General features: G+C 34.5%; 1 protein-coding gene and 1 long non-coding RNA gene across 2 annotated transcripts in view; one reads left to right on the top strand and one right to left on the bottom strand.

Annotated features, from left to right (window-relative positions):
* LOC120209543 overlaps nt 1-7,814 on the bottom strand; it is a 28,492-nt gene extending 20,678 nt beyond the window's left edge. The window contains exons 1-2 of the long non-coding RNA XR_005524406.1: nt 7,735-7,814; nt 2,638-2,642 (exon numbers count right to left, since the gene is read on the bottom strand). This is a non-coding gene — a long non-coding RNA (uncharacterized LOC120209543). The remainder of the gene's footprint in view (nt 1-2,637; nt 2,643-7,734) is intronic.
* On the top strand, nt 5,786-11,187 carry LOC120209541 (gastric triacylglycerol lipase-like). Its single transcript, XM_039208524.1, has 9 exons — nt 5,786-5,979; nt 6,400-6,573; nt 7,318-7,714; nt 7,823-8,106; nt 8,208-8,276; nt 8,358-8,414; nt 9,835-9,887; nt 9,974-10,049; nt 10,150-11,187. Exons 1-9 carry the CDS (start codon nt 5,939-5,941, stop codon nt 11,099-11,101), a joined length of 2,103 nt encoding a protein of 700 aa, XP_039064455.1. The 5' UTR covers nt 5,786-5,938; the 3' UTR covers nt 11,102-11,187.
* The last annotated feature ends 6,287 nt before the right edge of the window (nt 11,188-17,474 follow it).

Raw genomic sequence — 17,474 nt, 5'->3', positions numbered from 1 at the left:
TGTTGGGGCTTACTGCAAGCCCATTTCAATCAATTGGAATGTTGACACATTTTGAATGTTTGTATTAGCTAATGTTGGGGCACACTGAAGGCCCACATCGTCATGTGTTAAAGATCATTGATTTTGACCAAATATTTCTAATCAGACAGAAAGACATGAAGAATGAAAAAGGTAAAACAGTGACAGTCGAGCTATCTATACATAATTACTTCGTTCATCAGGCAGTTACATCAGGGTCATGTTGTTGAACAAATATTTACTCAGCAAGTATGGTTTCAAATACCCAATCTTCTTAACCATGTGTCACATGACAGTGTGTTCTTTGTTAATCTATATCATGATTGCATGAATAAAGATGGTCCTCAGGCAAACCAGTCGATCCAGGGTTCAATTCCTCAAAATCTCGGCTTTGAATTTTATATTTTGTGTGTCGGTGATGATTGAAAATATTTCTTTGAGATTCCTGACAGTTAGTTTCAACCATAATGTTGAGGTTACGAAGCTGTTTTTCACATCAGTTGTTGTTTGCTTGATGACATTGAATAAAGAGGCTCAGATTGCATTACCCTTACTCCCATTGTTATTGGTGTTATCATTGCCAGCCAGGGTGAACGGAGTTTTCATATATTTTGGTTTTATCATGGGCGTTTCATCCCCAGCGACAAGAATTTCATGGATATCGTTCTATACATGGCTCTTATAGCTGATGTGTTTTCATTTCTTACAACACTCATTATGGAAGAAAACATGATCGGTATTACACTTTCCCTTGCCCAAGTTGATATCAAGATCAGTTGGTATCTCTTATTCAATTCGACACTAGCATATCTTGTGAATTGGACCAATTTTTTGGTCATGCCAGCATTCCATTTGTATTCCCACTGAATTTTGTTTTCAAGAGGTCTTGTGACATCATACAAAAGCTTTGAACACTGTGCAAAGAGCTTCACTGACCAGAAATCTGTGCAGAAGTCACAAGAAATGATGAATGTTTTTCAAATACTTTACAAACATCTTAGCAGAAACCACATGAGATGATGAATGTGTTGTCAAATATTTTACGAACCAGTTATTCTGGTACTGAACCAATGTTGCAATCATATGGTATTTCCATTTATGGATCCAAGATGAAGTTTTTCTTCTTCAACCCCAAGGTCAGAAGTGAGACATGATGAATATTTCTTTCCATTGAAGGGAAGCAGAAATTTTAACAACAAGAAACTAGTGGAGCCAACTAATGTTGAACGACAGGATGTTGTTAAACATCTCGACATGATATGGTCCAAGTTGCCTTATTCGAGATCTGATTAGATGTGAAGACATGAAAGGAATTAGGATAAATCCTCCTTGTGATGTGTTTCAAGAGTCAAATCAGAACAGACTCTACTCTCCTAATTAATCTCTGCAGAGTTTGACATATCTACATCTATACTCTTCAAAGATGATAGATTCTCTTTTCAAAGATGAAAGCTTTATTGAATTTCTGCACAAGTCCAAGCAGAGAAAGTTGGTTTTATCCAAGACAAAATGGGGCATCAAGGTTATAATTTTGATTACGGCAAGAGTTCAATAAATGAAACATTTCTTCTGAGACTTAAATGAAGCAAAAAAGACACAAAGATTGCTCTTCCAAATCAGAAATGCAGTTTGAAATGACATTTTGACCAAGTGAAGAAAGACCAAGTTCACCACTTTGAAATCAAATAAAAATGAACTTAATATTCATGCATCATATTTAGGCATTTGCAAAAATAGGTGCATTTCCATTCATTTTATCCATGTTAAATGTTGACATGAATTTCAAAGATTTTAGCAAAGATTCAAATCCATCACAATGGATCAACATTTCCAAAGAAAGTTCATAATGAGAGGAACTCATATGAAGAAGGAAGAAGAAGTTCATAATGAGAAGAGCTTGTTCAACCTTTTGCTCAAATCCATCACTTGATGGATCAGCTTTTCCAGAGAAAGTTCATAATGAGATGAACTCATCTGAAGAAGGAAGAAGAAGTTCATAATGAGAAGAGCTTGTTCAACCTTTTGCTCAAATCCATCACTTGATGGATCAGCTTTTCTAGAGAAAGTTCATAATGAGAAGAACTCATCTGAAGAAGGAAGAAGAAGTTCATAATGAGAAGAATTTGTTCAACATTTTGTTTGAATTCATCATTTGATGGATCATCATTGCCAGGTAGAGTTCATAATAAGAAGAACTCATCTGAAGAAGGAAGAAGAAATTCATAATGAGAAAATTTTGTTTAACATTTTTCTCGAATTCATCACTCGATGGATTAACTTTTCCAGAGAAAGTTCATAATGAGAAGAACTTATCTAAAGAAGAAAAAGAAGTTCATAATAAGAAGAACTTGTTCAACCTTTTGCTTGACTCTATCAAAGAAGGATATAGATCAGCATCAACATTTCCAGATAAAGTTCATAATGAGAAGAACTTATCTGAAGAGGAAGAAGAAGTTCATAATGAGAAGAACTTGTTCGACTTTAGCTTGATTCATCACCTATGGAGTTGAATGAAAGAAGAACCTCACTTGAGGATCAACATTTTCAGAGGAAGTTCATAATGAGAAGAACTCGTCTGAAAAGGAAGAAGAAGTTCATAATGACAAGAACTTATTCAACCTTGCCTTAATTCATCACATATGAAGTTGAATCAACACCTCTTTTGAGGATCATCATTTCCAGAAGGAGTTCATAATGAGAAGAACTCACCTGAAGAAGAAAAAGAAGTTCATAATAAGAAGAACTTGTTCAACCTCTTATTAGATTTTATCACAGAAAAAGATAGATCATCATTCTAGTGGAAAAGTTCATAATAAGAAGAACTCGTCTGAAGTGAGCGAAAAAATCATAATGAGAAGAACTTATAGCTCAGAAGTTTGAACAATTCAAGCTAAAATTGGTGCTTTATGTCTTTGCTCCATTCTTATTCCACAACAACGAGCAAAGAGGGGCAGCTGTAATCACCATTTTCACCTTGATAGCAGCCCTTCCACATTGTAGCTCCACCTGACGGTTCCAGCAGCTTCCAAAGAAACACCAGTTGTCCATCCACAACAGCAGTGTTCCATTAGTTTCCATCACCTCACCAGTTGTCCCTCCACACCGACATTAACCCGTGGTTGCCCTTTTGTCAATGACATTGCGCCAACAACAACCACCCAGCTGGTTTCCTCTCCCGCCAGCAATGCAAGGTTCTAGATCAAATCATCACAAAAAAATCAGATTTTTATGTAATAAGGGTTAATCTATAAAACCCAAGAGTATTGTAATCTTTTGAGAGGGCCCCGATCCAAAATAGAACAAAAAAAATTGTAATAGGATTTTTTTCTCTAATTCTTCAAAGCAGCAATACAACGGCAGAAATTACATTTCTAAGGTTTTCTCTTTGAATCTGTTATTATTATTATTATTATTATTATTATTATTTTATTTTTCAAACTAGAGTAGCAGTATTAAAAAAAAGACGAACAGGGGATTCGAAATAATAAAAAAAAGAAAAAGGAAGAGGAGTGAGAGTTTACCTTCAATGGTTACCTCGCCGGAGCCTCGGATCAATGGATGGTATAATTTGGGGTTGAGTGGCCGAAAGATAGTAGTATAGTTTGGGGTTCTTTTTTTATTTATTTTTTGATTTAAAAGAGAGATAGGGGCTGAGTTGTCGTTTGGTTTCCGTTGAATGGAAAGAATGTATCCGGTCAGAGCGTAACGACCACCAAATCGGTGGCCAGCGTTGGTGAGCTCTTTCTGTTTAAGCTACGCCAAAATGAGGATGAGAAAAGAGAAAAGAGGAAAGGGCTGGAGAGATAGTGTGAACACAGGGAAGGGGGGTATTGTTTTAGGAATATATTAAAGTTTGGGTTATATCCCCTCAAGCCCCTCTAGTTTAGCTGCATATTTTCATTTGGATGATTAATTTTGGAGTAATCACCCTTTTAGTCCTTCTTTACCACGTTTTGTATATAGATGTATGTGTTATTATAAATATATATATACGTATTATATAAGTGTTTATAACACTTTTATAAATATTGTGCAATCTATATAATATAAATAGTGTTATATATATAGGAATATTAAATATATGTTATACGTATGTTAATATACATATGTACATGCTTAAATATGTTGGTTTTTCTTTCATTTTTCTATGAATTTATATATTAGAAAGTTTACATTTTATTTTAAATGATATGCCTTTAATTTGATTTTTCATTTTATTTTATTTGTCTATAGTAAATACTTTCCCATATATATATATATATATATATATATATATAATTTAATATAAATTATTTTAATCATGTTTTAATATTTATTTATTTTTCAATATTAAGAAAAAGACAGTCTTAATGCGACTAGATGTTCTATTCAGATGTTTTAAAAATAAATAAATATATTATTTATAAAAATATAAAAATTAATATATTTTCTTAAAAATTACTAATAAATTTGAAATAATAGGATTATAAATTAAATATATTGTTGAATTCTTAAATTTCCAATAATAGAGACAACTTATAATTAATAAGTACCAATTTTGGACGCAATAGGGGTGCTAATCCTTCCCTAAACGTAACCGACCACGAACCCTTTTTATTATTAAAAAGAATAAATTTTTGGTTATACGCAAGATCAGTTTATCTTTTAAATTATGTTTTCTTAAAAACTATTTTAAAAGATTATTTTTTGGTATTTGACCTACATAACCCAAAAAGGTCAATGGCGACTCCCAAAATATTTTTTAAATCAAAATCATTTATTTATTCATTTTATTTTTCCTGCCAAGAAAAAAATTCGTACCCGAACGAAAACCGGTTACGACAGTTGCACACAAGCGGTAGACTTTCAAACGTCCCATTCTCGTATACAACGGAACGCCTCGCAGTAGATTAGATCCAAACCTAACACACACCGACCCAAACAATCAAGCCCAACTCTACCCCTATCCGCATCCAATAGTAATAAAACCCGGTTTCAAAACACGTCCAACATTCAACCTGCCCTCTCTGTAGTATCAAACCAACCATCCAACATTCACGAGCTGCTCACTCCCACCTTCAAACATTAGTAACCCTAGACATGGGTTCTCAGACAATTAATTCATAAACCAATAATATATAAACAGTTAATTCTGATTGTTTGCAACACTAGTCAATTAGCAACCTGGTAGAATGGCCTCCTTGCAAATGCATGTTTAAGATGTGGAACTTGGTACGGTTTGCAGACATCTGTGGACTGTGAGAGTGACGATCTCCACGTATATCACCACTTGCTGGAGCCTGCCATTTCAGTCTACCACCATCTGTAGCCACGTTTGCTTTGAATCAAACCTTCCAATGCAATCTTATCCATTACCATATGTTGTACAAAAAGTAGAGCCTGTCACGTGAAGGATCCCTACGTTGACTCATCTAACCACCTCACCATGTGTTCTTGCACGTGTTTCAAATTTACCAGCTGGAGTAAATTGTAAGTTTAACTAAACCTTGTGTGAACGGATAATAGATTTTAAAATTTAATTATGTAATAATACGTGGGGGGGGGGGGGGAATACAAAACTTTACTTCTAAATAATCAATGAAAATCCTTGACGTGGAATCTCCTCCTCCACCTTTGAAGTGGACCTCCTCCAACTGAAAAAACAGGGGCGCGAGCGTGCTGGATATTAATTAACCGACCTTCTTTTTTACTCCAAGTATCGCCGTTGTGAAAATACACAAGGAAGAAGAAACAATCCCTACATTTCTCTTATCCATTCTCTCTCTTCTTCTTCTTCTTTTCTGGATTTACCCCTTCGCTGTCTCTATCCGGTTCAGAAATTCAACGCAAATCAGGTTCTTCGATCCTTTTTCGTAGTTCTGGAAATCGAGAGATCGAATTTTTTGAAAGGAAGGGGAAAACTTGAACGAAGAGTAGTATTATGCGGCGATTCGTGGACAACGCCCTCGCCGTTACCAAAGAGTGAGTTTTTCTCATTTTTAAATTTCCATATATTTATGCGCATGTCGGTATATGCACGTCTCGGATCGTTTTTCTGATTTTTTTTTTTTTTTGTAATGTCTTTGGATTTTTTTGGAGCTTTTTTTTATTGATTCGAAAATTTTCAGGGAACGTCTTTAAGATTTTATTGACAATGTTTTTAGAGAGAAGTAGTTGGGAGCTTTTATTAGCTGAATCAAGTTCAAGAAAAGGGGGAAAATTCATTTCTTGAACCTCTGGGTTGATGATTCGTTTGCATTTTGCTATTAGTTCTCTGTTTTTAGTTCATATATATTCGTTTTACTTTCTATTGAAAAGGAAAATGAAAAAAATGCCCACCCAATAGAACGTAAGTGTTTTCATTAGATTGAAGTATGAGTAGAGAATGCGTTCTTTTTGCAGGTCAGTAAAGACTTTTACGTATGAGTCTTTGAACAATATTGCGAGGTTGATAAATGGAGTGTCGGCACTTTTATTGGCCATTCTTGTCGGAAAGGCAAATAGTCTTGATGGTGCTCAAGGATGGGAGCTTAGGCCCACTTTTCATGGACCTCGATTTCCACGGTGGATGAAGAAGTCTGTATTTTTTTCCTTCGATGTGAGAAAAAAATTGCTCGAGTATCATGGACTATGTTTTTATTTTGCATTACCCACTTGTAAACTTAAGTAAAACCTTTTGCCAGAGTGGTTTAATTCATTAACATCATCATTTAAGTTCATAGTTTCCTTCTTAGATTTGTCTGTCTTTGATCTCTGTTGAGTAATTATTGGAGCACTAAAAGATTAAATGGAAGAGATCAAACAAGTTCTGCTGATTTTTCTTGTCAAGATATTCTGCTGGAGAAGTCTAGCGTTGCTTGCTGACATTTGTGTGTTCTTACATCATAGGTTCAATGTACCACCGTAGAGCCTCTCTTAATTGGCTTCTTAAAATGGTTTTGAATATAAATTTATGACTATCTTGTTAATAATATGCCTAGAAATTTGCATATGGAAGCTTTTATTAAACTCAGATTTGTTGCACCACTTGGTTTCTTTGATGTTACTATCTGCAAAAGAATCCAAAGTAATAGTACTGCTGCATGCAAAAAAAAAAGCCATAGTAATTTTTTCCTCTTTTTTGGTAAAAGCAAATGTAATTTTGTTTTTACTTGACATATTTTTCTACTTTCATCTAAAATCTCTCCTCTTTGCCTCAATCCACACATAGATGAATTATTGAATTTGTGATAAGTGTCACTCTATAATGGAATTTTTACTGTATTAACTGATTGTAATTCCAATTAGTGGTTGACACTTTGGTTTTCTTGTTTATGACAGTGGTGTTTCCTCATTCAACCAGTTCATCCATGAGCTTTCTGTGGATGATACCTCAAGTGTAGAATACTTGTCCACAGAAGATGAGCCTGATGATGGAATATACCCTTTATCACCATCATCTCATGGGTCAAGAACCAGCAAAACAGACATTCACATCAACCACAATTCGCACTGGACAGACTGGGTGGCATACATATTTTCTTGGATTTTATTACCTGCTAGGGTTCTGCTGAGGATATCATTGCTTCTTTTTGTTTTGTTAAATAATCAGGAATCAAAGGCTTCTTCAGATACGGGGAGCCCCTTTCCTAGGACATTCCATTCCTTTAGGAAAGGACACACTTCAAAGGACTATGTTGTCCAGCGCACCATTGACAGGAGACGTGGAGTCATCGAGGTTTATATACTAGGACTTACATCTTACTTCCTCTTCAGCTTATCTGTTTTATTGCCTCTTTGTTTATTTTTCCTTAAACCTTAACTCCTTGTTATGAATGTGTATCAGGATCTTCATCTAGCAATTGAGATCTTCATAGAAGCTATATTTGACATGTTTCACAAGGCTACATATTATGTGTTCTCCCCATCCACAACTTTCAGAATCTTTGGAAAATGGTTCTCATCTTCCTCTGCCGGTGATAAGGATATTGACGATGATACCTTGAATGCTTCAGTTTCCACTTCTACACTTGGAGCCAATCATCCAGCTCCTAGAGAAAGGAATATTACGATTCACCATGCTCTTAACACTGACGCGAGGACATGTCGGGATGTCATAACAGAGCTGGGGTAAGTGTGAGGTTATTTTCAGAATTTTGTTTCCTTTCTTTTCTTTAGCCACAGTAATGCTGCTTCTGTTTCTTACCCCATGTTCCTTGTTCCTGTTTTAGGTATCCATATGAAGCTATTCATCTTATTACTAATGATGGATACGTTATCCTTTTAGAAAGAATACCAAGGTATAATTATTCATTTTCTTTTCGAATTATCACTTTTGCTTGAATGCTATGGTTTTTTACGCCTCTAGTCTGATTTTGTAGACGGAATGCACGCAAGGCTGTCTTTTTACAGCATGGTATTATGGATTCATCTATGGGGTAAGTAAATGCTTGACCCTTTTGCCAGAGCAGTTTTTTGTGGGTTTTGTTTTTTTAGTTATATTTGTCCTTTAACTGGTATTATATTTGGTATTGTTCCAATGGATTCCCAAGAGAAGTTTATTGACATCGCTGAACCATAATGCTTGATGTTGGTTTACCACAATAAACTGTTTCTTTCTGTTAATAGTATTTTGGATGATAACATTATCTGTATTTTGAAAATCCGGTTCATAAATATAATTATATTTCTAATTGAGTGAACTTTTGTTCTGGAAGTTTGATTAAAAGCTAATGTTACTAGTATCTTGGATGATAATATTATCGGTATCTTGAAAATCGGGTTCTCAACTATAATCTAATCAAGTGAACTTTTGCTCTGGTAGTTTAACTAAAAGCCACCACTTTGTTTGGAAGTACCAAGCCTTAACCCCTCGTAAATGTAATTAGCTAGACGAACTATTACTTATTCTCTTCTATCAAGAATGACAATAGTACAAGACTTGTTACATCTGAAGAATCTGTTTCTTTTTCTTCTTTTTCCTTAACCCCTATTAAATGTAATTAGCTAGACGAACTATTACTTATTCTCTTCTATCAAGAATGACAAGAGTACAAGACTTATTACATCTGAAGAATCTGTTTCTTTTTCTTCTTTTTCCTTTTTAAATTTTGGGGGAAAGGGGGTTTTGAACCTAGCTCCTTGAGCACGCAAAATGTTGTGAACTGAATTCCCTTTTCTGCAAGAAAGAAAATACCCCTCAACCATGCTAGAACCCCTTGTTTGAATACGTAATATTGAATGATGGGAAAAAGAATGATTATTGTTCTTATTACAAAGTATATGCATAATAGCTTACATATTTACATCCATTACTCGTGTCTCAAGTTTGAAAATGAAGATTTCCATGAACTATGACTATTGTCCCAGTATTTCTTAGGTGTTATTTTAAGTTGTAATGTCTCTAATATCCACTTTTTGGTCTAATGGTTTCTTTTTAGAGGGGGAAAAAGATGTTTTTGGCAATAGTTCCACTATTTTATGCATCAAAGGAATCATCAATCATTATTCTTGTGATGACATCAATAAATATTAGTACTTAGTGAGTTCTTATTTTTCTGATTTGTCACCATAGATTGGAATGAGTTGAAGAAGAGGATTTATGTACATGTCTAGCTGTTTTTAAAACTAAATATCAGATCACTGGACCAGCATTTATATGGAATATATGATCTTGCATCTATTGAGAACTTGAATGCATACATGTGACATCAATTAACATAATCCCTTCATTGTCTTCTTATTGTTATCATTGTCGAAACCTTATTATTTACTTCCCCTACTACTTGTAACTCCTTTTCCCTTTTTACTAAAATATTTCAGTTGGGGAAGTTCTCATGTGTTGATTTGTTTTCTCAGTTGGGTTTCCAATGGCGTTGTTGGTTCTCCAGCTTTTGCAGCATTTGACCAAGGTTTATTTTACGCTTGAAACTATTTGTGTCATCCATAGTACATTGGTATAAAATTGCAGTGAATGATGTTATTGCTTGAATTACAGGCTATGACGTATTCCTTGGGAATTTTCGTGGTTTAGTCTCTAGAGAGCATGTGGATAAAAATATCTCCTTAGGACAGTAAGTAAATATATGATTCAATTGTCATTATCTTTGGTTTATACCAATGAATTGTTTATCTATCTTTTACTTGTCACTAAACCATGCTATTTTGAGCCAGATATTGGCGATTCTCCATAAATGAGCATGGGACAGAGGATGTTCCAGCTATGATAGATAAGATTCACGAAGTTAAGACTGCTGAATTGAAACTTAGCCAACCCGATGGAGAAATAAAAGACGAGCAGCCATACAAACTTTGTGCAATCTCACATAGCATGGGTGGAGCTGCTATGCTGATGTATGTTATAATTCGCCGGATCGAAGAAAAACCTCACAGGCTCTCAAGATTGATTTTGCTTTCACCTGCAGGTTTTCATGACGAGACTAGTTTTTTCTTAACAATGGCGCATTATGTTTGTCTTCTTTTGGCCCCTATCCTGGCGCTTTTCGTGCCTGCCTTGTATATACCTACCAGGTTCTTTAGAATGCTGTTCAACAAGTTGGTCAGAGACTTCCATAACTACCCTGCCGTTGGGGGACTGGTTCAAACTATATTGAGTTATGGCTTCGGCGGAGATAGCTCAAATTGGGTTGGGGTGCTGGGATTACCTCACTATAACATGAATGACATGCCGGGTCTGTCGTTTCGTGTGGTCCACCACCTCGCACAAATAAAAAGAACGAAGAAATTTAGAATGTATGATTTCGGGAATGCAGCAGTCAATATGGAGGTGTATGGATCGCCGGAACCAATAGACTTGGGCGAGTATTATTCGCTGATAGATATTCCGGTCGATTTGCTGGCTGGGCGGAAGGACCAGATAATTAGTTCATCGATGGTTTCAAAGCACTATAGGTTGATGAAGGATGTAGGTGTAAATGTATCATACAACGAATTCGAGTACGGGCACTTAGACTTCACATTTGCCCACCATGAAGAACTCTTGGCATTCGTGATGTCAAGCCTGCTCCTTATGGTGGAGCCTGATCTGAAGCGCCACTCTAGTCAAAGGAAGGCTCTAAAGTTGAGAAAAAGGGGACAGTCTAGCCCTGAAGTCTCCTCCGAATGATTGATTGAGTACGTACAAAACCATCCATTTCCATGTGTTTTTGCTTTTGGATTCGGCATGGTATCTTGTTGTATCGGATGTTGGGACTTTGTTGTATGTGAATGAATTGCTGGATCATCAGATACATTGTTGTAATTAGTAAAACAAGTACTGAATGGGTTTTGACTCATTTGCTGACGTTAACATACAACTTGTGACTTTGAAGCTCGAGTTTAATATACTCTACTTCATTTAAGATAGACGAGGTTTGGACCTATTTTCAGTCATACCACGGTTTGTACGTAATCGGGGATACGGACCAGTTTTATGGCCGTCTTGAGTTGGATATGAAAATTGAAGACTTTTTGTCTGGATGTTTGATGATGTCTTATCTGTACCTTACAGGCTATATATGCAAAACCTAAAACAGACAAAAGGAAGAGTTAATCATTTCTCACCTCGACCCTGAGAATGATTCACCAGTTCATAACCAGTAGAGAGAAAGCAACAAGACCAAAGAGGTTGACTGAAACTAGTTAAAGTCGAGCAATAACAGGAAATTATAGATCAAAGCAATATCATAAATGGACAAGGGTGCAAGTATAGAGTGCAAACCCCATGGAGGGTCGGTTTCTTGAGGAATGGAGAGGTAGGTTTTACATCTTCACAACATGCATTGTGTAATCACCATTTTTACCTTAGCCTCCAGCAGCTGGCAACACTTCAACAGCAGTTGTCCCTCTACGTCCACGTTCCAGCATCTTTCACCAACAACAGTTGGTCATCCACGTTTCAGCAGCTCTCCAGCAACTGCCAACACTTCAACAACAGTTGTCCCTCCACGCGCACCAACAAACAAGCAACAACACAAAAATTGTCATATGTAATTTTCTTTTTTTCTTTTATCTTACACATGTAAAACCAGGGTTATAAAAACCCAAAGAAAGATTGTAAGAGATAGGCAGCAGTAGATGGTAAAAAACAAGAGCAATACAAAGAAAATCAGAAACAAAAATACAGGTTCTCTTCAATTTAGTTTTTTCTTTTATTTTTTCAGCTTTATATATATATATATATATATATATTCAAAATAAAACAGCAAATATAAGAGAAAAATATAGGATTTTTACCTTGGGGTTTCGGGTACCACGTCACCGTCGAAGTCAGGTATAGCGTCGGGAGGTGAGCTTACGCGGTGGCCGAATTTTTTAGGGGCATCGATCACATAAGAGGAAGAGAGTAAGAGATGAAAAGGGAGATAAGCCTTGGGTTTAGGCTCGTTTAAGGAGCGTTTTAGCCTTTCTCGGTTGAAGGAGTTGCCGGTCGGAGTGTGAGGACCACCAAATCGGTGGCTAGCGATGGTGGGTTGTTTTGGTTGAGCGGCGCTGAAGTGAGGGGATAAGAAAAGGAGATGAGATGAACGGGGAAGGGAAGAAGAATGTTTAAGTTTTTTTTAGGTTTTAATTTTAGTTTTTTTAGATAAATATATTAGGATTTATTTTAATTTTAAAAAAATTTCTTTTCATACCCCTAAACATTTACAACATTTTTACATTTTAAACCAATAGTTTTAGGGTTAAATCACAATAAAATCCCTTATATTTCCTACGTTCTTTCGTTTTGGTCACTGATATCCTTTCTTTATTTTTATTTTTGAATTTGAGCATATTAATTTTATTTTGTTTCTATTCTAGTCATATTTACATTTTATTTTATTTTAACATTGATATATTATTTTTATTTATTTATGTTTTGGTTATTTGTTATATTTTATTATATTTTATTTTAATATGTTGTTTGGTTTGTTCACAATTTTGTCATTTACGTTTTATCTTATTTTAAATTTTTGATATATTGTTTTTGTTTGATTATATTTTTGTCAATGTCTAAATTATAATTTGGTTATTGCTTTTATTTTATTTTTATTATTGTCATTTATTTTTCAATACTTTAAATTTAGTATTTTAATTATTGCTCTTTATTATTTCTCTTTATTATTATTTTTATTTTATTTTAGTCATATTAATATATATTATTTGATTAATTTTATAAATTGATAATATTTATTTATTTATTTATATCAAAGAAAGGGACAGTCTTAAAACAACTAGATGTCATATTCAGATATTCTTAAATAAATAAATATCCTTATTTTATAAATTATATATATTTTAAATTATTAGGAAAATGTTTTTATTTATTTATTTATCAATATTAAGAAAGGACAGTCTTAAAATAACTGGATGTTCATTTTCTGATATTTTTAAATGAATAAATATCATAATTATAATAACTTAAATATATATATATATATATTTACTTTACTTTTATATTTTAATATATTTTCTTAGAATTATCTTAGGATTGTAAATTAAATTCATATTTGAATTCTTAAATTCTATTATTAGAGACAATATATAATCGACATGTACCAATTTTGGGCGTTGTGGGGGTGCTAATCCTTCCCCAAACGTAACCGACCACAGATCCCTTTTTATTAATAAAAAGAATAAATTTTTGGTTATAAACGCAGATTGGATTATTTTTTTTAAATGGTGTTTTCTTAAAAACTTTTTTAAAAGATGATTTTTAGGTATTCGACCTACCTAACCCAAAAAGGTTGATGGCGACTCTCAAAACATTTTTAATCAAAATCATTTTTATCCACATTACTTTTTCAACCAAGTAAAAAATTCGTGCCCGGGCGAAAACCAGTTACGACAGCTTGGCGACTCTGCGGGGGTCCGGTCAAACTTTAAAATCAATTATAAATTGTCTCTATCAATTAGAAATTAAAAATTCATATTTATTTAATTTTTAATTCTTTTCTTTCAAAATTTTTATTACTTATTATTTTCATAATATTTATATGTATATTATTTTTATTAATATTTTGTATTTTATTTAAATTTCATATTATTTGTTTGTCAGAGGGTTGAATATTTCTCCTCACACACATCACTTGCATTTGCATAAAATAAGATTTATAATCAAGCTTGTCCCTTTTAAGTGGGAGTGAAAACGACGTCTTCGTGAGAATTTATTCTCCGTGTCAGACCTAGCAAGTAGCTTTCGGGGTTTATATGCTCTATGTCTTCGTGAGAATTTATTCTCCGTGTCAGGCATAGGGAAATGTATCCCCTCGAATTGAACTCGATCTACTTAAGTCTGTAATGGACTAGGATTGAGGGTTTGGCAGCCCAAGGGGGCACCGACAAGGACAGTTCGAGTACCTTTACTATTAGAACTGAAACCCTACATATAATAAACCCTAGAAATTCACCTGATCTAAGACAATGTTGAACCTATGTCCATAGGTGTACACAAAGGAGAAATAAGCTCTAGCTTTTAATTTATTTTATTCTTTTTCCTGAATAAATGCATGCGAACTAGAAATCATGCAATTAAGTTAATTTTTCCAAACAAAGCATGGAACTAGAAAGCATGAGGTTAGGATTTATACCTTGATAGATAGAATTTTTTTTTCTTTCCATTAATTGGTACTAACCATTTCATTTTATTTTATTTTTTATTTTTTATTTTTTATATGTTGCTCTAATTTGTTCATATTGATTACTTTTGTTTGCATTGCATGATCATGGCATAACCAAAAGGTGTTGGCTTGAAAGACTGTTCATCCAATTGGAAAGAATTCATAAATGGACAAAAAAGCTTTATGATCAAACAAAATATGACGCATCCATTGAATGGCATCCTGAGGGAACTCCGAAGATAGAGGAGAGCTATACACCCAAAGATCGTATGCCCATTGAAGAGAAAAAGGAGATACGAGAAATAAGAGAGCAAATGTCCAAGATGATGAGTAGAATATCTATTTTGGACAAAGGAAAAGAGATTCCTGCACAAAAAGAAAGAGAGGTCAATAAATATAACCCTGCAATTTCAGATACGCAAAGGACTTCAAATCTTAACCAATTTGAGAAATTACAGACAATCATCATTCGTATTCACAAATCGTCTGGAGATACCAAAGAAATGGTGATAACTCTAAAAGCTCCCAGAGATGAGAAGAAATCATGTAATCTGAAATCGTCGAAATCTAGTTTGCTCCCGACGTTTAAAACTCAGGTTCAATCCAAGACAAAAGGTGGTTCTCATTTTGATGCTACCCCATATCATATAAAGAGTTATATGATAAGCTAATTGAAGCGCAAGAAGTGGCTCCGTACTACATAAAACCGTTCCAACCTCCGTATCTGAATTGGTATGACATCAACGTTTATTGTGAATATCATGCCAGAGCTCAATGACATACCATTGAGAATTGTCTTGCCTTCAAACGTCGAGTCCAAAGTCTTTTGGATCAGGGAATCTTACAGTTTATAATAAATGATCGACTTAGTTTGGTAACTGAAGATCCTGCTAGATTGATACCAAAAGTATTCCACGGTAAGAGTATTAGTAGGGACGTCTAGAAGGAAGAAGATTTGCTGAGGTATGAAGCTCAAGCATGTTATTTGAAGGATCAAAACAAGAAATTGAGCACAAAAATGGAAACCATGCATGAAGATTTCCAGAAAATCAGTCAAGCCTTTCAAAATACTGGCATAGGAAACACCCCAGAAGAGGGGATAACAGGGGTCACCAAACTGAAAAAGAACTGTAGCATACATGAAGGTCGAAACAAGAAGCTTTCTCATGATTTACGAGTTGCAGAGGAAAGACGCAATACAACTGTCATTGAATTGGGAAAATGTCAAGCCAAAAATCAAATGTTGAATAGTGTTATGACCAACATGGAAGCATTATATCAGATTCATCAGCTTGAGATTGATACTGAATTAAAAGCCACTAGAGCTAAGAACAAGACATTAAAGAAATGTTTAGATGATTATGGGAATCTTGTACGAGAACTTATTGAACATAAAGATTCCCTCACAAGAAAAAATGAGCAACATTGTTCACAACTCTGAGAATTGACACGGAAGATGAAGGAAAAAGACAATATCATGAATAAAGCTGCTGCTCAAGCAAACAATGTGGCTCATAAGCTGGTGGACATAGCTGGCTTCGTGAGAGAATTAAAGCAGATTGATAACTCCACACCTGAGCATGAGTGGAAGTTAATTTGGCTTTTAAGGAAAATAGAGAAATTAGGAGTGAAAGTTATCCCCTACATGTAAAGTTTTGTTTGATGTACTGAAACTTTTGTGTTCAATGAAATCTGTTTCAAGATGATCACTCTTGAGAAACACATTTTTCATACATGCATTTGCATTTCACATTTTTGCATTTTCATTTTACATTCGTATTTTTATGTTTGTTGTCATATTGCACAGTTTACATTCCTATTTTTTACATTTTCACATTTACATTACAGTTTTATTTAAATATTGTTATATGCATTAGTTATAAAAAACATGTAAATAATTTATGAAAGGTTTTATAAAATTAAAATCGAGATCATTCATTCATTAAAAGAAGGATTTCAACCGAAGTGATCTTGGTTCTTACTTGTAGCAAAAACGCTTAGCACGACATAAGAAAAATGTCTAAAGAAACTGAGGATAGGCTAGCCAAATTTGAGATAGAGCAGAAAGAGACGCAAGAAGAATTGAGGAGCAAGTTGGTACAAGTTGAAGCTAATATCGCAAATTCTCAGATCAATTTACTAAACAAGTTGGAAGAAATGATTGGGAAACATTTTACCACTGGGAAAAGTCTTGTTAAAAACCCCACACATCCTCTTGGTGTTACATCTGTTTACATTCCGGGGCACACTTCTGCGCATCAGAAAATCCAACCACCAGTTCACTTCACTGTTAAAGACCCACAATATCAGGCTGGAGCTTCGTTCGCTACTGATTGTCCTATTGCTTCTGAGTTGAAGCCAGATAAATTTTGTAATGAGGTCCCTGACTCAAATGAATTATTTGAAAAGAAAAAACTCATCCAAAGATTGAAAAATATAGAAGAGGTGATAAAATCTAGAGAGACGACTGGGTTAATTTATGGGTTTGAAGCCAAAGAGCTAAGTTTGGTCCCCGACCTAATTCTCCCACCAAAGTTCAAGGTTCCAGATTTCGAGAAGTATAATGGGACCACATGTCCTTCATCTCATATCACCATGTATTGTCGTCGCATGACTAGCTATGTGAAAAATGAAAAGTTGTTGATCCACTGTTTTTAAGACAGTTTATCTGGACCTCCTTCCAAATGGTATAATCAGCTAAAACGTACTCAAATACGTTCTTGGAAAGACTTAGCTCAAGCCTTTTTGGGTCAATACAAGCACATGACTGATATTGCCCTTGATCGAACAACGTTACAAAACATGAATATGAAGTACAACGAGAACTTTCGACAATATTCACAACGATGGAGGGACGTTGCTTCTCAAGTGCATCCACCATTGACAGAAAGGGAATTCATA

Source organism: Hibiscus syriacus, unplaced genomic scaffold (genome assembly GCF_006381635.1).
Source record: "Hibiscus syriacus cultivar Baekdansim isolate YM2019G1 unplaced genomic scaffold, ASM638163v2 tig00019138_pilon, whole genome shotgun sequence".
NCBI classification, from domain to species: domain Eukaryota; kingdom Viridiplantae; phylum Streptophyta; class Magnoliopsida; order Malvales; family Malvaceae; genus Hibiscus; species Hibiscus syriacus.
Note: the sequence above shows the minus strand (reverse complement) of the source record. Positions and strands in the feature narration are given on the sequence as shown.